The sequence below is a fragment of the Mytilus californianus genome, unplaced genomic scaffold (genome assembly GCF_021869535.1).
Source record: "Mytilus californianus isolate M0D057914Y unplaced genomic scaffold, xbMytCali1.0.p SCAF_12, whole genome shotgun sequence".
NCBI classification, from domain to species: Eukaryota; Metazoa; Mollusca; class Bivalvia; order Mytilida; family Mytilidae; genus Mytilus; species Mytilus californianus.
In genome coordinates, this window is record NW_026262604.1 from 55,791,867 (window position 1) to 55,817,906 (window position 26,040).

General features: G+C 32.2%; 2 protein-coding genes and 1 long non-coding RNA gene across 3 annotated transcripts; 1 reads left to right on the top strand and 2 right to left on the bottom strand.

The window, feature by feature from the left end:
• Positions 1-372: 372 nt before the first annotated feature.
• Positions 373-17,700, top strand: LOC127722053 (uncharacterized). The gene is made up of 4 exons (XM_052228900.1): positions 373-453; positions 12,322-12,466; positions 15,035-15,092; positions 17,476-17,700. The coding sequence occupies exons 1-4, from the start codon at positions 434-436 to the stop codon at positions 17,574-17,576; spliced, it is 324 nt and encodes a 107-aa protein (XP_052084860.1). The 5' UTR covers positions 373-433; the 3' UTR covers positions 17,577-17,700.
• On the bottom strand, positions 17,615-18,914 carry LOC127722054 (uncharacterized). The gene is made up of 2 exons (XR_007991619.1): positions 18,112-18,914; positions 17,615-18,072 (listed from the first exon to the last, which is right to left on the bottom strand). It is a non-coding gene; the product is annotated as an uncharacterized LOC127722054 (long non-coding RNA).
• A 5,607-nt stretch (positions 18,915-24,521) lies between these two features.
• Positions 24,522-26,040, bottom strand: LOC127721142 (perlucin-like). The gene is made up of 3 exons (XM_052227816.1): positions 25,974-26,040; positions 25,415-25,510; positions 24,522-24,775 (listed from the first exon to the last, which is right to left on the bottom strand). The coding sequence occupies exons 1-3, from the start codon at positions 26,038-26,040 to the stop codon at positions 24,522-24,524; spliced, it is 417 nt and encodes a 138-aa protein (XP_052083776.1).

The window sequence follows — 26,040 nt, forward strand, 5'->3', positions numbered from 1 at the left end:
CCGCTGCAGCTAGAGTACGTTATATTTTATGTTGAGGCTATTTCAAAGTTTTCTTTCAAGACGGTTTTTATGTTAAAATTACGTATTTGACCTACTATACCTAGCTGTAGTTTGTAGCTAGTAGATTATATAGTAACATGTACAACTTTTATATAAATCAAATAATTGCCCACTATTGTTTTTTTTTTTTACTTGCTAAATTAAATCATTACATTCTTTAGTTGAGGTATATCATTTTAGTGTCTATAAACTATGTCTAGTGCTGTATCTGTGTCTCTGTAATATTTTGTATCTGTCAAATTCATGCCTTTTTTATCTTGAATAAATATATATATATATATATATATATATATAGGTACGTAGCAGGCCTGATTATTATCAAATGAGGAAAGGTACTTAGGCAGACCTTAATTTCAGGGGAAGTTACTCAGAGATGGCATTGACAATTTTCAAGTACGTTCTAAGTGTTATTATGAAAATTTCGGTGCTGTAAAACACTTAACAGTGAGACAACTATAATGGTTATAGATTGTAACAATATATGCGTGTGAACCATCTGTTCTACCGAAACAATATCAAATGAAACCTTATGTAATAATACGTTACATCAGCATGATCAGTCACAGGCACTTGTTTCTATCGATGGATAGTCGACCTTCCCATGGAAAGAAACAAGTGTCTGATCATTCATGGTAAGTCCAAATAATTATGCCGTCTTGAAAAACTATTTTTATTTTTTGCTGTGACGCCAGTTTCAAGACTTCATAATTATATGGACTAGTCAGGGGTTTGACTTGAAAACCAGTGATTTCATTATCAACCATTTGTCAACATGTATCAACTCTTTTAGTGATTTCTTCTTCTTCTTCCAGTTAAAAAAGAACAAAAGATGTTGTCGACTGTTTAACAGGTTGAGGAGGATCCTCATAAATAACTTGATTAGTTACGAAATATCTCATTTATGGGTATTATCATGATTATACACCAAAATGGGTATCAATTTTCAGTGATAAAAATATAAACTTTGGATTTACAAATATTTTCTGTCATGTCGCAAACATTGAATTCTAGTTACTTCATCACCTGGTTAAATTGGCACCTGGTCAAAGGTCAAATCATCACCTGGTAATGATAAAGTCAATTGGGCACCTAGTCAAATCGGGATCTGGTTAATTCGGCACCCATGATTTACATAATGTTTTGCAAGTAAATTTAAACTATTGAAGACTCCAGTTTTTTTTATATTTTTAAAAATAATTTCACTTGACATACATGCTTGAGGTGTCAACGTATTCAAATGTATTTGTCACGCATATCATGCATATCAGATGTTCAAATGGAAACTTTGTTATTAACAGTGCCTTAATATCTGTTCCTATTGGAAGTTATTGTATAACATTTATAACTTCTATTTCATGACAACTGCACATTGTTTTTATACAAGTAGACAGGAAATTCAGAAAAAAAAACCAATTTAAATTACAATGAGTAAGTTTGTTTTTATCCTCATCTGTGGATTAATCAACAGCTTGGGTTACAGCTTCTCTGTTTAATTTAAGTTTTTTATATTATTGAAAACAGCAAAAACTACCTGAAATATTTAAAACAACAAATGGGTTATTCTTTTTGATTAATATAAGTTCATAAGTTTTTAAAATGATAACAATCAAAATACTATTAATAAAATATTGAGAAAACGTCAAACAGCAAATCAACTGATTTTTTATGGTGTATTTTAACTGCTTAAAATTACATGAATTACATGTGCTGATTTTTTAAAGATATGCAAAATGTATCTTTTTAATTAACCTAAAAAATTGTTAGTTTTGCAAAAAAATATATATGAATAAAACCGAAAAACTATTCTCTCCATACCTCACTTAAAAGGGTAAAAATATTTGGTACCAAATTGACTAGCCAAATGCTGAAATGGCTTTAATCATGTTAATTAGGTGCCGGTTTGTCTAGATGCCTATTTGACCAGGTGCCGATTTGACTTTTTCTATGGGTGCCAATTTGACCAGGTGTCGATTTAACTTGTACCCCAAACATTAAGGTAAAGGATAACATTTAGCCTGAAGACACCATAACTGAAATATCATCAGGATAAAAGTTTACAGCCTTCAAAAAGTAGGATTTTTGGAGGCCATTATCTTTGTAACCAATTCTCATTTGGACCGTGGTCTTAAAGGAAAAATGTTGCCATTTATATGAATATTTGGGCCCTGACAGCTATCATGAAGAAATACAAAAATTTATTTTTTATCACTGTAAATTGATACCTGATTTGGGGTACAATAGCCATAAATAGGGATAGTACCCATTTATAAGGATCTTTCCCAACCTGTTTAAAGTTCTGTTTGAAAATTTTAGTAAATCACCTATTTAAGAGATTTTGTTGTTTCCTTTGATGATGATGATGGATGGTTGCTTATCGTCGAGCTGCATATTAATATATGTATAATTAGGGCAGGGACATGTTAATGTAAAATTAATATTAACTGTGCTTTGTACTAGACTGACAGGGCTCACGCTACCAGGCGACTAGGGCGAAGAAGTCGCTTTCCCATCCGTCACTTCCCTTTTCCCGACCCCCAAAAGAGAAAACAAGTCGCCCTGTTGTTTACGATACTCGCTTTCAGTCGCTTTCGTCTTTGGCAATATTCAATTTTTACCAAGTTGACGAAACAGCAATTTTCATTTAAAGTAAAGAAATTCAAGGCATAAACGATTTATTTTCTTCAAAAAAGAGGTTAAAGCATTGATTTATAAGCTGGTGGCATGTTATTTCATAAACACAATTTGTTATCACTTCCGGTACTTGTTACACAAGAACGTACATCAAATCATTCTAACTTTTGGCAAAATAAGTTATTACTTCATTAAAACTTGATGAAATTTGCCTGAAGTAAACTTGTTATCCATGTATTGCATTAAAAACGTCATATTCCTTTCCAAATAGCGTGTCAAACATTGTTTATTTTTGTAAATTTTTCTTCGTCCGACATTTAAATTATTGGGCATATTATTGTACAACTACGGATCGGAGTTGGAATTTCATCGGAAACGGACCCACTATGACTGACAAATGACTGAAATCCAGATTCTTGCGATAATGACTACGGACACATGAATGGCACTGCTGACAGACAAAAATTGGTCCCAAAAGAAAAAATTACGCATTCCACAGGCATTAACATACTTTTGGTTAGATCTTCTTGATTAATGTATATATTTCCATGTATATATGCATTGTTTCAATTTATAAGTTAAAGTTGCTCAACTCTGGGACTATTACACTAATAAAATCATATTATGTCCAAGCTTAATTGTTAAATTTATATATCTTTTTAATGAGAAATCATTAATTTCATGAACATGATAACAGAGTAGTTTTTTTAATTGAATTTTAATTTTTTTCATTGCCAGATATTTAATTGTTTTTCTGACAAGAGAACTCATTTGATTGTGCAACTAGATATGATAAAATTAAACAACTTTAAATTTGAAAAGTTACTTTAATCATGTTAATTGTATACCCAGGTACAAATTGAACAATATAAAAAAGATAAGATACATATGGCCCTTAATGTATTATTGTAAAATCCAAACATTGTAGCCCCGCAAGCGAACAAGCACTTCTCTTTAAAATCTATCCACTTCTCCCTCTCAATTTCAAAAAGAGAAGTCACTTCTCCCTATGATTCTGAAGTAGTGTGAGCCCTGGACTGACATGCTGAACTGGATTTTAAATGTGCTAGTTCACAAGATAACAATCCAAGCAGTCTGCAGGAAGACATATCACCTTACCATGCTTACCTGGACATATTATTCTGACTCTGGGCCTACCAGTGTTTGCTTTTACTCCTTCATGCCACGTGCTTAGTGGAGAAGCAGCAAATACCAATTTTAAAGTATTTGGTTTGACCTTGATGGGGTTTGAAACCCACAACCTCCCTCACTCGAGGCGAACACACTACCATGACACAATGCATGAGGCCACCTTGTTTAACTTCGATCTTCAAATATGCTAATTTCATTATTTTTCCATTAAATGACAATTTTTTTTGTACACGCACATTGTAACTAGCCTACAGAGATCAATTCTCCATTTCTCTTGTATGTTAATTTTAGCAGTGCACTTGAACAGTAAGTTAGTGTGCTAAAGCTTTAAATAGTACCCTTGGGAATATTTCTGTAATCAAATATTCATTAACTACTCATACAAACAGACAAAGGTCAAGATTTTAAAGTAACATGATTGGTTTTCTTTATACTTGGAACCGGTTGGGAAAGATCCTCATAAATGGGTTTTATTCCCATTTATGGGTATTGTACCCCAAAAAGGGTTTTAATTTTCAGTGATTGGTAAGATCCTTGCTGTTATGGCACAGACATTAAGGTAGATGACAACATTTTTCCCATAGCCACCATAACAGAAATATCATCCAGCAGTCAGGGGACTTACTTAAATAAGTGATTTTTAAATCACTGATTCAAGTAACATTTTGTCCACAAATGTTGGAAGTAAGAGTTGTCTTTCTTTAATAATCACCTATTTTTAAAAGTAGTACAAATAAATCACTAGACTAAGTGATTTAATTTATTGTAGCTTTAAATATACAATACTAATGATCCAGGGACTAATTATATTGCTAAAATTATCAGAACCAACATCTGTGTTGACATGGTTGATAGGATGACCAGTCATGTTCGGTGATGACCTTGTACTGTATCTTGGATAATGACATGAAAATCACTTGTTTAAGTATCATACCTCTATTTTCTTCCAAAAAAACACTTCTTTAAGTATCATTATTTTAACTACCCCCACTAATTTCAACACCCCAGAACAGTGAAATTTTGATCGCAAACAGTAAAATTTATTACATAATCTGTAAGATGAAACCTTGAATTTTACAGGAAAATTACTCCCACTGCTGGGAAAAATCTGTTAAGAAAGTATCAGTTCATTATGTTAAGCCTTCATTATAGCAATATAGAATTTACAGCTAAATGATTGCATCAAAGGCATAAACCTTGCTATTTAAAAGAAGAAAAAGGATCATTTTTTTCCAATTTTACTAATAATAATAATAAGATATAATCTAAACCTATATGTTTAAGATTTTGGTAAAACTACATAATCACAATTTGTGAAAAAATTTGGAATTTGCTACTTAAATAAGTAATTTGTAAATCATTTATTTCAGTAATTTCCCTGACTGTCCAGGGAAAAGTTGATAGCCTTCAAAAAGTAGGTTTTTCATAGACCATTATCTTTGTAATTAGTTCTCATTTGAAATATGGTTTCAAAAGGAAAAATGTTGACATTTATACAAATATTTGTGCCATGATAGCCATTATGATGAAATACAGTATAACTGGTTTTTTCGCGGGTGTAAAATTTCACGATTTAGGGGCAACTTAGAATACGGTTTTTATTTTGGCGTATTCATGGGATTCTCAATTCCCAATTGAATATTTTGTTGGATACTGAAATGGTTGAAGTAAAAAAAAGTCAATCAAAAAAGTGTCTATTGCAATGATTAAATAATCATGATAATTTTTCATTCTGATTGTTATTTATTGATTATATTCTGATACAGTTAATCAATAGAATACCGCAACTTAGATATTTGTCACAGGTGTATAAGCTACTTGTAATTGTTACATTTGATTAGTTATGAAATTGATCGTAAACGTTACGGTTGAGGCAGATTCCAAATAAGAAAGTTGAAAAATTCCCAAAATTATGTTTAACAAAATCAACACCAATGGAGTTCTGTTTCGGAATACATGTTATACTTATATAAGTAAACATTTATGACAAAAAATAGATCTATTCACATTATATTTTTTAAATAAAGAACACCTTAAAAAAATGTTGCTATCATAACAAAATTGACAGACATTTTGACGGAAAATTCTTATGTTAGCAACACAAACAATCCTGATATCTTCAGTATTTTCAAGGTTTGGATGTATATCTTGCTTAAATATGAAAGGCAAATTGGAATAAAATATTTCTTAACATCTGCACCAATAAAAAAGGAATTGTAATAACTTTAAAAAAGGATTATCTTGGAGTTGCTAACATAAGATTTGACGGACATGAACAATGCTGCTAACATAAGATTTGACAGAAATGAAGTTGTTGCTAACATAATATTTGACGGACTTTTTTGTTGCTAACATAATATTTGACGGACTTTTTGTTGCTAACATAATATTTGACAGACTTTTTTGTTGCTAACATAAGATTTGACGGACATTATTGTTGCTAACATAAGATTTGACAGACTAAATAGTGTTGCTAACATAAGATATTGACGGACTTGTTGCTAACATAAGATTGTGCTAACATAAATGAATTTGACGGACAATATATCAATGTATATATTTGAGATTTTTAACTAACATTGGAGATCTTATCCTAGTTGAAAGTCATATTAAGAACTCCTGCAAAATACTGCCGCCTGACATTTAACAAGATTTCAACCCAGGACAGACAACTATAATTTGTAGCACATCCAAATGTTGCTAACATAAGATGACAAGTTTGACAGAACTTATGTTAGCAACAGATTTGATAAAACTATTGATTAAATAAAGTAAATTGAAAGATCCAAAATATGTATGTTTAATGTACATTATGAAATACAATTTTAACAGGCCTATATAAGTACCTACAATGATGTGGCAAGATTTTATGAACATGTTGCTATCATAACATTTATTGACAGACGAGCATCTAATAAGCAAGGTATTTGAAATTGAAAAAAATATATATCACAGATGTTTTTAACAAAAGAAAAGCAAAAGATTTGGAAACAGGGATGTTTGAATAATCAGACTACACTAATAAAAACCATTATACCAGTGTCAACTTAAAGCATTGTAAAACATAAACCTTGTGTCAAAAAATGGGAAGTAATTTCCGTCAAACATTTCACATTTTTCAACTTGTTTTGATCATTTCTACTTTTAATGGAAACAATCATATCCAATAATTGGTTTTCTTGCTTTATTTAACATTACTATTCAATAAAACATTCACATATTATCATTCAAATAACAGTTAGTAGTATTTTTTCTTAATTTGTTCTTTTTAACGGAAATTTTCTTTTCTTTATGGAATCTGCCTTGATTAGTTACGAAATTGACCGTACCTTTGATGTAATGTACTTATAAATTAGGTTATAAAAGTATCAACTCTTATATAATATGACACTAATTAATAAAGGTCAAATACCTGACAGAGTACCTTACACTCTTTTATTATTTGACACTAATTAATGAGGGTATAGAGTTTAATTACAACTCAAGACTCATTTTATAAAATACATGTATGTACAATGCCATTTGATATTTATGTTTTTGAAACTAACAATTAACGTTATAGACCTGCCCATAGGAAAAATATAGATTGTTGACAAAATGCTTAACCTACTTGGAAGTACCGAACGTATGCCTAAATTTCCACAGAATTTATTTTCCCTATTTTTATTTAACATGTTTAGTTGCCAAAATTGCAGAAAATAACCCACTATATATGGCAGTCTGGGGTCCTACTTGTACAAGTTATTTTTATTTTCTTGAAGAAGTAAATAATAATATATATACTTATACCATGTATACATGTTATATAAGTAAATTTGTTATATTAATATTTTCTTATAAAGTTTGAATAATCTCCCCTGAATTTCCTCCAAAAATTTACTTGTATAAGTAATTTTTTTTACAATCCCTAAAATTCTCAAGTTTTGGAATGTAAAATCATGCCTTAAACAATTTTTCTCTGGTTAGTTCAATCATAATTTTTTATTAGAGTTCAATGTTTCATCTCATTAATTCTACTAAGAAACTAATTGCGCAAAGATCTTAAGCAATTGCGAAAGGCCTTCAAAAATTGACCCTTGGAGGCTTGTAAATGAGCAATTTTTTGAAGATAACCGACAAACAAGTTGCTTTTTTTTTAAAAAAAGTCAATACGTGAACCTTAGAACATTTTTTATGCTAATTATTATTTCAACTGAATTGTAAATTATATCTCAGTATTTTCATTACCATGTGTGGGGAGAATAATATTTTCTTTTTATTGTACATTTGTAAATCAGGACAATTATGGCATGTTGAGAGTGGTGTTAAATATAAAGTAGGGAGATAAGGAATGTTTTTATTTCAATAGTTCATATCTGGATGGTGTGTAAAATGCAGAAATAAGATGCTACAACAAAATTTATATTTTGTAATATATTTTAGTGGTATGTTGACGATTCTGAAAGAAAAATTAAATGTTTGGGCTTGATGTTTTTGATGTCGTATAACAGAAAAAATGATTATGCATATGCAATGCAGCAGTGGTGAAATACTAATACAGAGTCAGAAATAAAATAATGAATGTCTTTTATAGAGACTGAGTGATGATAGATACAGTCAGAAATAAGATAATGAATTTCTATCATTTGTCTATTGATAGTAATTAAGGCTCTAATTTTTTATCAAACTTAAATATAAATAAGGAAACAAAAGCAATAATTATAATAAATGACCGCGATGAAATCAGGTAGTTAGTTTTCAAGTATGAGTTGTTTTACATTGTCATTTTGAGGCCTTTTATAGCTTACTATGCTGTATGGGTTTTGCTTTTCTCATAGTTGAAGGCCGTACGGTGACAAATAGCTGTTCATTTCTACGTCACTTGGTATCTAGTAGAGAGTTGTCTTATTGGCAAACATACTACATCTTCCTTTTTTATTTATAGAAACCATACTTATTCTTATATAAAAATACAAGTTAGGTTCTGGAAATTACGATGAAATTCAAAGGCACCTTTTACGTGTGTTAAATGCAGAATTTACAAGTCACATCGAAATGGTTCATAAATGAATATACGTTTGAGTCCTTAAAATAATTCTAACGATATGAAACGATTTACAGACTCTGAGTGATAGTTATTCTTTGGAGTTGAGGCGATAACTCACTATTTATTTAAAACTTATGGTCAATGAACATGATGAAATTAAACAAATTGAGGATTGATATATTCCTCGATGTTTGGCATTACAACATGTACAAACTATTATAAATTACTACCGGTATGTGGTTTGCGAGGATATATTAGCAATTGTCCAAAAACATATAAAATAACAGGAAGATGAGTATTACCTATTCATGATTCTTTTATAAAATTAACTTTTTAAGCATGGGTCTCCCAACAACTATCTCATATGTGAACTTAAGTATAGGGGAAATTTTGTTCGCTATGTTAAAGAAATCTTGCCTGTGAAGACCATAACACCGTCATCTCTATATTGACAGTGTAATTTGATGTTTTCTTTCCATTTGAACTTATCTACGATATTTATTAATATAACAGACAGATGCAGATATGTGCATGATGGTGAAAATATACCACCTATATATGGAGATAACTTGTTTGTATAACTTTCCATTAAACTCAAATTTATTGTTTTTTAGAATTAATTAAACAAATGCAGTTTAATCTTTTTCATTGAGAATCTTTAAAGGATATTCTTTTGTGTCAATTAATTCTTCTGCATTGATAACTGTTTCTTTTAAATTATCAATGATCATATTTGTGTATATTTACGTTTCATCATAGGCAATAAGAATGCATTCCCTTTTTACCTCGTGTGTTTTATTAATGAAATCTTTTGTATCTTGAACTTAAAAGTTATGCCTCTTCGAAATTGATTTTATATTAGATCATTTAATCTCTCAATGCGTCTCGTGGTAGAGTTACACTTATTGATGATCAGTTGTAAGGAACATTAATTAATGTCTCCTACTAGTTGACCGGCATTACTCAATGTCTCATTAATTATTTCTAGATTAATTTAATGAATTTTTGAAAGACTGAGGTACATGTGTCCATGTTTTGAATCATTATTATTCTTTAAGAATTATACATGTTATACGTATTGGAATCTATTTCTATTTTTCTACATAGATTTTATCAACTATATCTTTTATTACATATAGCATATAAGTGAGTTACCTATCTGTGTAAAGTTCTTTATTGCCAAGTTTTAGATATCTTAAATGCTCCGTATGGAGGTGCTCTTAATTGCAGGAAGCTAATACAGATAAGGAGAATAAATGTTCCGAATGAACAATAATTAAGGTTCCGAATATTCCTCCATAGACTATATTTCTAACTAATTAATATGCGTGAACCCTCAGGGGTTCACGCAATGAGATTTTCACTGTCCATGAAATTGCACTTAAATGATAAGTAACATAGAAAAGACATCTGCAAAGGACAGACAATTGAAAATGCTATTAGACCAAAGAAGTCCTGAGAAATTCAAGAAAAGAAGATAGTATGACTTTTTTACTTGCATAAGTAAAAAAATCTGAATGTCTAAGGGACATAACTAAGCCATTAAAATAATTTACCTATACAAGTAAATAAAATACACTTGTATAAGTATCTTACAAATTTACTTGTATAAGTATATTAATATTTACTTCTTCAAGTAAATAAAAATAGCTTGTACAAGTAGTACCCCTGACTGTACAGTACAAAAAAAAAAATAATTTGATTTTTGTAAATTGATACCCAATTTTTGGAAAAATACCCTTAAAAGGAGATAGTAGAAATAAGATGATGTGGTATGAGTGCCAATGAGACACCTCTCCATCCAAGTCACAATGTGTAAAAGTAAACAATTATATGTCAAAGTACAGCCTTCAACACAGAGCCCATTTCAAGGGCCATTTGTGAGGATCTTTCCAAACCTGTTAGAATAATCAACTTCAAGGTTATGGCCTGATCTACAAATTATTCCAGTTTATGCATATTTCAAATAAACTGTAAAAACTGACAAGCTCATGGAGTAAAAGATCATTTCTGCATGTACATGTATATATATAGTTTGTTTTTTTTTCAAATGAAATCCTGGTCTTCCATGTCTTCTAACCAATACAAAAATCAAGCTTGTGTGAAAAATATCAAGAACATTTTATAAAAACTTACTAAAGTTTTATTTTTACTGCTCAAATTACTTGTTTCATTGATTTTAAAAGTCTGTGTCTGATTTTGTAAAAAATTTCAATTTTTCAATTCAAAAATCACTTATAAAGTTTTTTTTTTTTTTTAAATCACTTGTATAAGAAGTACCCCTGACTATACATGGGCCTTTTATAGCCGACTATACTGGTGGAGGACAAGTTACTGTCACCTTGCATTTCATGCAATAACATGAATAATGGACACATTGTGTAAATACAGCATGCTGCTATTTTCTTCATAAAAATATAGATTATGCAAGTGCATGTATACATACATGTATAAGATTTTGATTGATTTTGGAACATTCAAATAAGAATTAAAAAGATGAGTTTCGATCTGTTTTGTAGGGTTCTTATACATTGTATCAACTCAATTTTGAAATAGTCACAGACTTTACATAGATATTTTTATGCCCTCGCTGTAGGCGACAGGGGCATTAAGTGTTACTTTTGACCCTCTGTCTTTCCTTCTTTCCGTCCATCTGTCCATTCTGTTTTTGGTTGTTTGAAGATTGAGCGGGGGCATTCTTGTCCTCATAGACACATCCTTCTTTTATTTCAGCCTGAAATAAGTTTAAGTCAGATGTATTGATATTTATTCATATATATTATGGAATTGTTCATATGATCTGGATTCAAATGACAGCTTGCAATAAAACCATGCATTGCTCAGTAGGCTGAAGCACCAACCACTGTTGCCTCAAAGTTTAAAAAATATATAACCACATGGTTCCAAAATATATATCAGTAAAAAGTTAATATAGACACATATTAGAAAGAAATGGAACTACACAATGTACCTACATACCTAATAAAATTGAGAATGGAAACAGGGAATGTTTCAAAGAGACAACAACCCGACCAAAGAGCAGAAAACAGCCAAAGGCCACCTATGGGTCTTCAACACAGCAATGAAAAATCCTGCTCCCAGAGGTTGGCCTCAGCTGGCCCCTAAATAATAATGTATACTAGTTCAGTGAAAATGGACATCACACTAAACTCCAAAACATACAAATGAACCAAAATTAAAAGAACATAAAAGACTAACAAAGGCCAGAGGTTCCTTACTTTGGACACACGCAAAAATGTAGCTTGGTTAAAAACATGTTTTTGTGAGATCTCCCCCTTCCCCATCCCTCTACTCTAATTTTTAAACAGACACATATATATTTTTTTTTGTCCTGGGCACCATTGTTTTGATCGGGTTGATTGATGCAAAGAACATTAGAACATGTAAATTGAATATATTTTTTTTTATAAAATAATTATTTTTTTTTACAGAGCAGTAACAAAGCTTGCCATTGGTGGGGCTGCTGTCTATGTTACAGTGGACCAGGGAGTATGGAAAAATTCTCAACAGGCCAGCAAGGCTGCAGAAAAAGTCAGAAATAATGTTTTATCTGCAACAAATGAATACAGCAAACAGGTAAATGGATTCAATTGCCAAAAGACCTACCATAGCAGATAATTTTTTTGCTATAAATGGTTCTCCATGAAATTGTACCACAAGGTTTCATATACCATAAAAGGAAGGTTTGGATTGATTTGGGGGGTTATGGCCTTAACCATGTTATCCGTTTAGGAAAAAGGGGCCAAAAACAGAACTTTTCTAATACTTTGTATAAATTGCTTATTTGTTGACCAATTTCAAAAGGGTTTCATTCAAAGTCTTGAATTTTTAGGGTTGTTTGATATGCTGAATCTAACCGTGTTTTGGTATTTTGGGTCCAGTTTTCAAATTGGTCCACATTAAGGTCCAAAGGGTCCAATGTTTAACTTAGTTTGATTTTAACAAAAATTGTTTCAATGGTTTCTTTGATATGCTGAATCTAAACATGTAATTAGATTTTGAATTGGGCCCAGTTTTCAAGTTGGTCCAAATCAGAGTCCAAAATTAAACTTTGTTTGATTTCAACAAAAAATGAGTATATGGGATTCTTTGGTATGCTGCATCTAACCATGCATTTAGATGTATGATTTTTGGGCCCCGTATTCAGATTGGTCAACATCAGTCAGGGGTACTACTTAAACAAGTGATTTCAGAATCACTCCCTCGAGTGATTTTGGCTGTGAAATATTAAAAATTTTCACCCAGACTTTTTAAAATCACTGAAACAAGTAATTTTAGAAGTTAAAATGTAATCACTTTAATAAGTGTTTATATCATTTTTCTTGATATTTTTCCCACAAGCTTGATTTTTTTATTGGTAAAAAGACAACAATTCCATTGAAAAAACAACTATGTATATGCAGAAATTGTCTTTTGCTTGATAAGCCTGACACTTTTACAGTTTTTTTTAAAATATGCAAAAACTGGAATAGTTTGTAGATCAGGTCATAACCTTGAAGTAGATCATTCTAACTCTAAAGAAAACCAATCAGGTTACCTAATATTGTTGATCTTTGTCTGATAGTAAGAGTAGTTAATGAATTTTTGATTACAGAAAAATTCCCAAGGGTACTTTTAAAAGCTTTAGCGCACTAACTTACTGCCCAAGCCCACTGGTGAAATTAATATACAAAGAAAAAGGGATAATTGATTTATGTAGGAAAATTATAGAAAAGATTGTGAAAATATGGAAAATCAATGAAATTAGCATTTGAAGATCAAAGAAAACACTAAAATCACTTAAATAGGTGATAACTGAATTTATCAAATCACTGAAATAAGTGATGATGAAATCACTTGTTTAAGTAGCACCCCTGACTGAACATTGAGGTCCCAAGGGTACAAAATTAAACTTCGTTTAATTTCATCAAAATAGACCACTTTCGAGTTCGTTGCATTTCCGTCAAAAACTTTGGTTGTAGTGAACATCATTTGTGTATTTAGGGGCATCGTCACTTCCTACCCATGTTGAACGAACGGTTGAAAAAATATGATGCTATACTTTACAAATTCTACTGCAAATTAAATTCTTATAATTGATAATCAGCACTGCTGTCATTATGAAATTATGATTAAGTACCTACGGACCAAACATTATTTCTAGTTTATCCTGCATAATGATGATCAGGAAGACGTTTGATACACTTTAATAGTGCAGAGGTACTGGCTGGCTCCTCTATCTGGTAAATGACGTCATAAAGGCGTGAATAATTGATGAACTTTTCCGATGAAAGACATTACTCAAAAGTGATCTATTAAATTCTTGGGGGTTTTTTGTATGCTGAATCTAAGCATGTATTTTATGTATTCAGATTTTGGATATTGGACCATATTAATAGGTAAAGTTCTTAGACCACATTCATTCAGTGTCAGAAACTGATGCTATGTCAAATATTTGTCACAATCCAAATTCAGAACTGTATCAAGCTTGAATGTAGTGTCCATACTTGCTCCAATGGTTCAGGGTTCGACCTCTGCAGTCGTATCAGGCTGTGCCCTGGGGTAGCATTTTATGAACTTGACAGTTTATAAATGCTACCCTGGGCTATGGGATAAACCAGACAAATAACACTGGCAAATATCTTCAGTTATAACTTATAGCAATACCACAATTTAGGTTCAATTCCAACAAAACTCCCTTTTAAGTTTATTCCATCAATAACCTCTTTTAGGTTTATATCCAGTACATTATCCAGTCGTAATAATTTTTTTGATGAGATATCATTATGCCCTGGCTATGACAGTGGTGGGACTTTCATCATCATGATCATGTTAATAAATAAAATTGTTTTCTGGTCTGTCCATCCATATGTTTGTCCTTAATCATGTGTTATTTTTGTCTCTCAGATTGATTGTGAGATGAACTTTTTATATTACCGAAATTACAATTTTGACCATTATTTCATGCTTCAATAAACATGGAGATAGAAAAACTTGAGAACAGGGCATCATTCTGTCCAAATAAAACATATTCTTGTTTCAGTTAGTCAAATGTAGATATAATTTATTAATTCTTCAGTATCACTGATAAGACGTTGTCCTGTTGTAATGGGAATTTGGTGCATAACAATGGTATTTTTATACATGATTTCATTTGTTTAACAGATTGTGACAACTGTCAAGAAAGGGATAAACGAAGATTTACCAAAGTCTTGGAATTCAGGTATAACATCAAATAGCAATTTGTAACTTTTAAGTAGTTGGCCTAGGAGTCTCAAAACTATATAATGGCCAGGCCATGTAATTGATTGATTGATTATTGGCATTTTCAGCACTCTTGGCTATATCATGGCAGCCAGTTTTATTTGGTTGAGGAAAATTGAAGCCAGGGTCCCCAGAGAGAACCAATGACTTTCCGCAGGACTGTCATAGTCAGTTAAGATTAAGGTATAATGGACCTTGCCACAAGCCAGTCCCTGTGGGGTGGCCATTCAGAGATCAGATCAATCTTTCTTTAATAATCATCTATTTAAGTAGTACAAATAAATCACTAGACTAAGTGATTTAATTTTATTGTTACTTTAAATATATAATACTAATGATCCAGGGACTAATAATGTTGCTAAAATTATCAGAACCAACATCTGTGTTTATAGGATGACTGGTCATGTCAGGTGATGACCTTGTACTGAATCTGGGATAATGACATGAAAATCACTTGTTTAAGTATCATACCTCTATTTTCTTCTAAAAATCACTTCTTTAAGTATTATTTTTTTAATTACCCCCACTAATTTCATGATAATGATCATCAAAAATGCCACTAAAAAAGAATTACAAATAAGGATGGATGGATGGCTGTTTAAAATACAGTGGCAAATTAAATGCATATTCAGAACGAAAACTTAATTGGTTATGTCAGAGTTTTAAAGTGCTAGTTCACAAGGTAACAGTCTGAAGGAAGATGTGTCAGCCTACCCTGACACATTATTCTGACTCTGAGCCGACCAGTCTTTATAAAGATAAAAAGATGTGGTATAATTGCCAAAGAGACAATTCTCCATCAGAGACCAAATGACATAGAAGATTACATATATAGGTCATCATAGTTTACTTTTACTATTAAATGCCATGTGTTCAGTAGTGAAGCAGAAAATACCAATTTTTAAGTCTTTGGTTTGACCCAGCTGGGGTTGGAACCCACGACTTTCTGTACTCTAGGAAAACACACTAAAATGAGACCACAGATGAGATGAATTACAAATAAGCAAACATAACTGATTGTAATAATAGTAAAATCAAAATTGCATATTTTTACCAGGTGAGCGATTCAAGCATTTGGGAGCCTCTTGAACATATGACAAATTTGTTAAACTATTTTCATTAGAACATTTGGCAACATCTGAGATATTAACCAGGTGTTTATGTACCAAGCCCAAACAGTTTTGAAAGCCAAAATTTTATCTGACAGGCATATAGATGTTTAAATTTTTCATTAAGACCAGAACAGTTGAAGTGTTTAAAAGCCAACTTTGCCTCAGGGAGTTGCCAATGCCCTGGCTATAATAGTAAGTGGACATAATCTTGTCTTCCCGATCTCCAGTGTCCACGTGATCTCATATTTCAAGTTAAATTTTTTGGGTAAGGTAGTTTATTAAGAAATTGTGGTAACATTATCTTGAAACTTATTTGACATGTAGATGTTCACTATCATGATTATGATATGAACTTTTAAAAATATTTGTACTATTACATTTTTGATCCCTTAATTTTAAATTTCACTGAACAAAGAAATGATAGATAGATAGATATTTTTATTTTTAAGTACAGCTTGGTACATGTAAAATTGAGAATGGTACATGAAACACAATATATTACAATTTAAAACATATGTATATAGCATGATATAGTCAATAACCATGTAATCTATATTAATACCAAACAGCCTTTAGAGGCTTATGATGCATTGTTGTTTATGTACAAAATATTATATAAACAAATTTTAAAATCATATTAATCCTTATTTTAAATGTTATATCTGATGCTTAAATCTTCTAGATATAGTTGCAATATATCAGTTGTGTTTAATATTGTGAAACAAATGTGAAAGTATTTTAAATAATTGTTGGTTTGATAATGTTAAATTTTGACCTGCTATAGTTGTTGGGGATATTGCAGGAAATGCTTTCTTTAAACTTCCAGAGCAGTTGTAGACCACTTTGTATATGTATATGTGGGAGATTCCTGTAAATAGTTTCTGTATGCTAAATTTGCTTATTCAGAGCTGTAGATGTACATGGAAAAGCAGGAGTTAATGAGTTGTCTCTCTTTGTTTGTATCAGTATTTTAATTGAAATGTTGTACAGAAAAACCAGTACGTTAACAGGTTAAAGTTTGTGGTTATGGTTGTTTTCCATGTAGTTAGGGACATATGAACTTGAAAATTGGTTCACAGAACATGGAAATGTGATTATGCAAGTAGTGTCCTATGGATATCAGTTACATGATTTAATGAACAGCACAAAATAATAAGAAAAAAGTATTCAGTTGTTCATGATTTAATGATCTAGTACATGTGTACTTATTTTGTTCCATTTTTTTCACAGGTGTACAGCTTACATTCAGTACTCTTGCAGAAACTCCAGAATATAGCAAAAAAGCTTTGGTATCAACAAAAGATTTAGTGAAAAAACAGTTGGGACCATAACAGAAATTAAGTGTTTGAATGAGACCAATGTTGACTACTTAGCCACACTGTGAAAGTCTCATTTGATAAATTACATTTATTAGGAAGATTTGCTGTCAGTATTTTAATAAATCTATTTTGTTTGTCCTAGTTTTGTACTGCATGTAAGTGATCAAGGTGTAGCAGATGTTTGACATTGATATTACGTCAATATATAATGTACATATTACTATACAAAAACCTCTATCCTGTTCCTTTAATCAGAAGAAAGGTCTTTTTATCCTGCAAGCAGTTTTTTTGTACATTACAAATGCATGTATATAGATAATAATGCAACATTTGTATGGCTTACAACTATTGCCTCTTGATTTCCTTCTTCTAATGTCAGGTAAGAGTAATATTTATATTAGGCCCAAAATTATTAAGTACTGATTCCTGCCTCCTTACCTACCTTAGATTTTGATGTTATGATTCCTACCTCCCTACCTACCTTATATTTTGATGCTATGATTCCTGCCTCCCTCCCTACCTTATATTTTGGTGTTATGATTCCTACCTCCCTACCTACCTTATATTTTGATGCTATGATTCCTGGCTCCCTACCTACCCTTTTTTTTGATACTATAATTCCTGACTCCCAACCTACCTTATATTTTGATACTATGAATCCTGCCTCCCTACCTACCCAATAGTTTGATGCTATGATTCCTTCCTCCCTACCTACCTTATATGTTGATGCTATGAATCCTGCCTTATTTTTTATGCTAACCCTATTACATTTATAGACATTTTTTGGTTGAGCAATGTTAAAATCCAGAACATTTCCCTTTATCATGTTTATACTGTCAGTTTTTATGCCCCCGCCGTAGCGGAGGGGGCATTAAGTTTTACCCTTGTCTGTCTGTCTGTACGTACGTCCATACGTTCCAAAATTGGTTTCCGTTCTCTAACTTGAGTTTGCTCCAACCAAATACTATGAAACGTATACACAATGCTTATTACTACAAAACACAGATCAAGTTTGAATTTTAGTGCCGTCACTTTAACCGTTCTAGAGTTATGTCCCTTTATAAATGGAAAAATTGCAAAATTTTTAGTTTTCTTTCTTTAACAAGTTTGTCTCAACCAAATATTATGGAACTTATACACAATGCTTATTACCACAAAATGCAGATCAAGTTTGAATTTTGGTGGCGTCACTTAATCTGTTCTAGAGTTATGCCCCTTTATAAATGGAAAAATTGCAAAATTTTTTAGTTTCCGCTCTCTAACTTAAGTTTGCTTCAACCAAATATTATGAAACTTATACACAATGCTTATTACCACAAAATAAAGATCAAGTTTGAATTTTGGTGGGGTCACCTTAACCATTTGCAAAATTTTAGTTTCCGTTCTGTAACCTAAGTTTGCCCCAACCAAACATTATGAAATCTTTACACAATACTTATTACCACAAAACTCAGATCAAGTACAAATTTGGGTAGCGTCACATTTATTGTTCCTGAGTTATGTCCCTTTATAATGTTGTATGCAAAGGGGGGGGGGGGGGGGGGGGCATCATCTGTGTCCCCATATCTGTGTCCATGGGGACACATTCTCCATTTTTTGTAAAATAATTAAAGAAAATATGTTACCAACCTAAGTAACCTATTATTGTCTGTCAGAATGCAGGAAATGTATATATATATTTATTTTTTTGGCGTAACTGTTAAGCCCAGTGATGAGTTTTGCTTCCTCTTCTGACTCTATATCTGTGAACTACACAACGGTAAACTGATGGAAATTTTCAAACATAATTTACTTGTGAATGAAAATAATGCTGTACGTTTTGAAGGTTTGAGGCACTTTCCTGCATTTACCTTCATCAGAAATGCTCTACCAAATATCTGAAAGCAGCAGATGTAAGAATATGTAGAAAGATTAGGAGCTATATGACTAAAATGTAAAATAACAAAAATACCGAACTCCAAGGAAAACTCAAAATGAAAAATCAAGAGCTCAAACACATCAAATTGGCTTAATATCTATAGCTGAACTAGTCTTAAGTGTAATTAGATCTTTGAATATAGTTTACATTGGCACTAATATCGATTTTGTCATCAGCAAATTTAAACATAACTAAATTTGTATTTTTTTCAAACGGGATGTATAAAGACACACCCACGTTCATTTTGATCTATAAAGAGGTTAAACTAACTATCCTACTGTCTGTCGATACATTTATTTTTGGCATTGCACTAGTCATGTCTTCTTTGACTGTCCATGACGTTAAAATACTAAATCCCTGGGATGTGTTTTAGTTGATTTTAGTCTCTGATGCATGATTTTTTATTATTAATTGTTTTGGCTTTTAACTAGCTGTCAGTAACTGCGAGTACTCTCAAATCGTACTTTCTTGTTTATTTGACCTGTTGATACTAATTGTATTGCTTTTTTGTTATTTAATGTTATTCAGGGTTATATCTGGTCTATATACCAGCTTTGATAAGTGTTTGGTATTACTATAAATTTTCACTTCGTACTATGAACATCTAAATTATTTATTTTGTAAAAATATTTCCTTTCTCTATTGGTACTGTACACGTATACCTAACAACAAAATTATTTTCATTTACCCGTGTTTAAAGTTATTGCAAATGGCTGATATTTTTGTTCGAGCATATTGTTTTTCTTTAATTGTTTAACATTTCTTACCGATATAACATGTTACTTTTATTATTCTTCCCTTAGTTTATTTATTTTGTATTTACATTGTATCATAGGTCAAATTTATTTGTTCAGTGTATGTTCAATGGTGTTAATATGTCCTTTGATTGAGTTAAGCTATTTCAGTTGATATTTTATAGTGTGTCTTTCTATGTTGTGATGTTACACTATTGTTTCAGGAAAAGGACGAAGGTTTGGTACCATTAAAACGTTTAAACCCGCTGCATTTGTTTGCACCTGTCCTAAGTCAGGAATCTGATGTTCAGTAGTTGTCGTTTGTTGTTGTGGTTCATAAGTGTTTCTCGTTTCTCGTTTTTTATATAGATTAGACCGTTGGTTTTTCCCGTTTGAATGGTTTTACACTAGTAATTTTTGGGGCCCTTTATAGCTTACTGTTCGGTGTGAGCCACGGCTCCGTGTTGAAGACCGTACTGTGACCTATAATGGTTTACTTTTATAAATTTTGACTTGGATGGAGATTTGTCTCATTGGCACTCATACCACATCTTCTTATATCTAATTAAGGTCAACTTTGCTTGGGAATATTGAATTGTAGATTAAAAGCAAATACACGTACATTGCTAGAAACATATGTAATTTATTTAAACTCATTACAAAAGTAAAAAAGTCAATTGAACCAACAGCTTCTGGTGTTATAGGCTGGTATAGGAATCAGGATTGATACGGAAGTATGCTGCAATTGGCTTAAAATCCTATAAATACAAACTATTTGAAGACAACAACATTATGGTGATGGTTAGGACATTGTATTGTAGTTGACATTTTTCACCACTTAAGAGTGGCGTCTTCATGACAATATAGAGATGGAGAAACAAACACTGAATTTCCTTAAATGAGATAAAAGGGCCAAAAGCTTTTGTCATCACTTGGCGTCCGTGGTCTGTCGTCTTTCACTTGTACAAAGATCTCCTCTGAAACTATTGTGCTAGATTCAACCAAACCTGACCTGAATTATGATCAGTTATCTAGTTTAAATAATGTGTCCGATGACCCTACCTTGAAGTTCCTAGAAACATGACTAAAACAAAAGATAGGGGGAAAATGCAAATGGTGTCTATTATCTTGAAAACCACTATTTACAGAGAAAATCTGACAGCGGCAGAAATGTTCCGAATGATAAGATCCACCTATTGACCGTTCACATCAAAACTGTAAGAAGACTTCCTATAGGAGTTGGTGCCCTTTAAATACGAATTTTAATGCAAGTTTATTTCAGGTGCACCTGACAAAAAGGCCAAGTAAGCTTTTCTCATTACTTGTCGTCCGTTAACTGTTACAAAAATCTTCCCCTCTTAAACCACTGGTGCAAATGTAACCAAACTTGGCCACAATCATTATTGGGGTATTTAGTCTAAAAATTTGTCCGACGACCCCGCTTGACAACCAAGGTGGCCGACGGCTAAAAATAGAATACAGGGGTAAAATACAATGTTGCGTATTATTTTGAAAACCGATATAAATGGAGAAATTCTGACGAGAGCAAAAATGTTCAGAATGTTGAGCTCTACTTATTGTTCATTAACGCCAAAACTGTAAGACGACCTATAGGAGTAATTGCCCTCAAATGACGAAGTTATTGCACTTAACTGACGAATTCTACCTTTTAAATGAAGATTTTTACCAATATTTTGCATTGTTTGCCTTTTATCTTTAAAACTGTAAAACATGTTAAAGTATAGATAAAAAACATATAATGCAGTAACCCTCTATCAAGGAAATGCAAGCTAGGAGATATATAAATATAAAGTTTTTACTCAATATACAGCTGTTGCTGGAATAAATGATCATGATCATGATCATGATTTCAAACGCTTATCAAAATAACAGACACCAGCGTTCTTTAAAAGACCAACCATTCGACTAAACAAAGTTCATCAGTATGGAAACACTAGATCCAACAAAATGGACAAAACCTTCAAAACAGTATTCTATCTGGTTTTGAAATTCGAGTCCATTTTCATAAGATGTTCAATTTAACATTGCTGTTCAAACTATTTGTAGACTTCATATTTACAATATTTATCTCTAAATTGATATAAGTAATCGCATGTGTTGTACTGTTACACCACTGTCCCAGGTGAGGGGGGGGGGGGTTGCGCGCCAGAAAAGATTTTTAACCCCGCCACATCTGTATGTGCCTGTCAGAAATCAGGAGCCTGTAATTCACTGTTTGTCGTTTAGTTCTGTATGTCATATTTGTTTTTTCGTTCATTGTTTTGTGCATAAATCAGACCAACAGTTTTCTCATTTGTATTGTTTTACATTTGATATTTCAGGTCTTTTTATTGCTTAATACGCGATATTGGTTTTACTCATTGTTGAAGACCGTCCGGTGACTTACAGTTGTTAACTTTTATGTCATTCGGTCTCTGGTTGATAGTTTACTGAAAAGGTATATTTGTTCTTTTATTGGTTTTTTGTCAGTTGACAAACCAAAATTGAATGCTAATCTACTTTATATAAAAAAAGACATTCTGTTCTATATGAGAGGAATCATTTCGCCTAAATCGTCACTTTCTGGTACTCCTGAACTACAAGCCTGATTTCATAGCCATGAGCACATATTTAGGAGTCAATGGAAGACTCGCTAGTTCACTGTATTGTTCTTTAGATACAACAAATATATCTGAACTTGAAAGTATCTAATTCTGTACCCGTTTCATAGATTGTCATACGAATCTTTTAATAATAGCCACGGTATACTATTAGAATAACAAATGGATATTTATTTATTTTGTTACGTCAACAACTGAGGGTATGTTGGATAGGGGCAAAACGTTTGCTTCGCAACATACCACCCCTAACGATGGTAACATAGTTTCTGCAAGTGCCGATATTGTGACTCACCATTCACTATACGTCATCTGTTAACACCGCTTAGATATGAACGCACTTGTCTACGTATTTATACATCAAACGGATGCCCCACCACAGCAAAGGTTTGCATTGCTGCGTGAAATTCAGGGTAACCATATGCATATACCCAAGTCAATCCAAAAGGTCACGAAGATACTTATATACCGCAGATTTAAGTAATAACTAAGATAAAACGTTGAGAGTAATATGAACCATCTAAACACGTTTTATGACGCGTATGAAGATATCTATACTGTAAGAACAAGTATTGATACGATCCTAATTTGACCAAGTTTTACAAATCTACTCAGTCTGTTTTTATTGAGCTAATGATTCTGCAAATGCCCCCTTTGTATCTACTTTCTTTTTCTTTTTGGCTATGCGAAAGAAACCAAAAGGACATTCAAACTCACAAGTCGAAAATAGACTGACAACGCCATGATAAAAATAGAAAAAGACCAACAGACAAACAACAATGCATAAAACACATTATAGAAAACTAATGACTGAGCAACACAATCCCTCCCCCCCCCCCCCCCTAAAAAAAAACAAAAAACTGGGTGTGATCAGATGGAGCTATGTGCAAATATATAAACTGTACTAAAATCACTAAGGGTGACTGGGAAATAGAAATCTGATCATTTTGGTCTTCTTCTGACTGGCATTAAAACGCTTGTCAAAGTGGGTTCGTTTAGCTGTTCGAGTAAAACACGCAGCCTTGCCAGGACAGAATACGGACCTTAAATTATATATTTCTTTAAAAAGAATGCTACGATATATCCACGTAAAATAGCCTAGCAACAACTCTTTGAGGTTTCAATGGTGGCCTGTTGCGAGGTTAAATTTCTGTTCCTCCAGACCATTTGATTTTATATCTGGTTTTGTGTGGGTGGAGTGATGCTTCCCAAAATGTAGATGCTTCGTAGGGTTTTGGGGAATGTTGACTAGCCTAGCAACAACTTTTTGAGGTATCATGAGCGTCCTGTAGCGAGGCCAAATTTCTGTCCCTCCAGACTATTTGATCTTATCTCTTGTTTAGTGTGGGTGGAGTGGTACTTCCCAAAATGTAGGTGCTTCGTACCGTGTTAAGGAAATGTTGTAGTCTTTTCGTGTGAGGCTTTATTGGCAAGATAGTTTTTAATTTCCCAATTGATATTTTCTTATAAGAATATTAACAATGTTCCTTCCGACCTATACACATCTACACGTGTAAATAAAAACTCAGCTTTTCATCAATTTATAATTGTTCCTAATTTCTTAACTACTGTCAGTTTTACCCCGTCAAATAAAAGAAAGTTGTCAAACATTTATGAAGAATAGATGCTCATACAATAGATCAAATAAGAGTGCATTAATGAATTCAAAATAATTACAATTTCATTTTCAACCAATGATGTTGCCGCCTGCATTCATCTCTTCTTCCTCACATATGAATAAATCATGGTCGTCACAATCTACATCATGCCATCGATAATGATCTTTTGCATAAAGAAAAACGCAGTGCTCATCGTTGCCTTGGTGATCTGGCTGATTATCACCCCAATTTGTAAAGTTAGGTTTTGTAGCACTTTGCACCCATTCCCATTCATCCAGAGCCGCCTCGTCAGTTAGGTCAATGAAATAATTATAATCGTTGTCTGTGAAAAATAAATATAAATGACTATTAATTTCTTTAAGTAAAATAAAAGGTGTTATATTTACTGAATCAGTTATGATATTTATCTGTAAACCTGATCTTACAGATATCAACCAAGAATATTAAACAATGTAAACAAGATGATTGATGAACAGTGACCAAACCGCTTCTTTTATCGAAAACCATGTTACATCTTAATGTTGAGCGCATGTTTTATTTTTGGTTAGCAATACGTCATATTAATATCTAGTCGAACTTAGTAAAAACATCTTTGATTATTTTTTTGGTTGCTATCTAACCGGGAAAAGAAACAATATATGTATCTACTCGAATTTTACAGGCTTGGGTGGATAATTATTATGCCATAACCGTACACTAACTTCATGTATTTATATTTAAAATTGGTTCAAGAATATGAACTTCTTTTAGTTTTAGAACAATATTTTTTTTACTGATATACCTTAGGAATTGAGTCATGAAATAGATTAAGTTGAACGACCAGAAGAAAACTCAGTAACTTAAACAATACCTAGCTCAAATATTAGGCTTTTCCAAAAGCAAAAACCCAGTTGTTATATAGAAATAGGCAAACATTTGTGTCTAGCTGTAGACCAGTGCATGGGCAGAATAAACAAATTACCATTTGCATGCCCTAATCGTGATTTGTCCTGTAAAAATTTGTTTGTTGCAGCATCTTGTATTTCCGCTAAATGTCCACCAGAACACGGAATCGAAACTGAAATAAAAAGTGTATAACTAATGTGGGTTTGTCGTTGAAACTTATTTGCACTTGTAAATTATTTTAATCCTAACTGAGCATTTTAAATTAACACTACACTAACAGTGTGAACCTAAAATCGTTTATTCTTGTTAAGAGTCTAAGTAACTTCCTAAATGTTGTCGTTTGTTAGTTCAAAATTGTTCAGATATACAGGGAATCTGGAAGGGGTTTACAAAACAGAGAATAATGGGCAAAATGTGCAGAATAAATGTCTCAAAAAATAAAGAATAGATATGATGATGATGAATGACTGCTTAGCATCCAGCGGCAAATTAATATGCATATTCATGAAGAGAACATGTTAATGTAATATGAATATTAACCCTGCTGTGTACTAGATCAACACACTGAGTCGGATTTTTAACATCCTAGTTTACAAGGTAAATGTAACAGTCTGCAGGACGACATGTAACCTTACCCGGACACATTATTCTGACTCCGAGCCGACCAGACTTAAAGTGCGATCTTACTCTTAAATGCCGCAT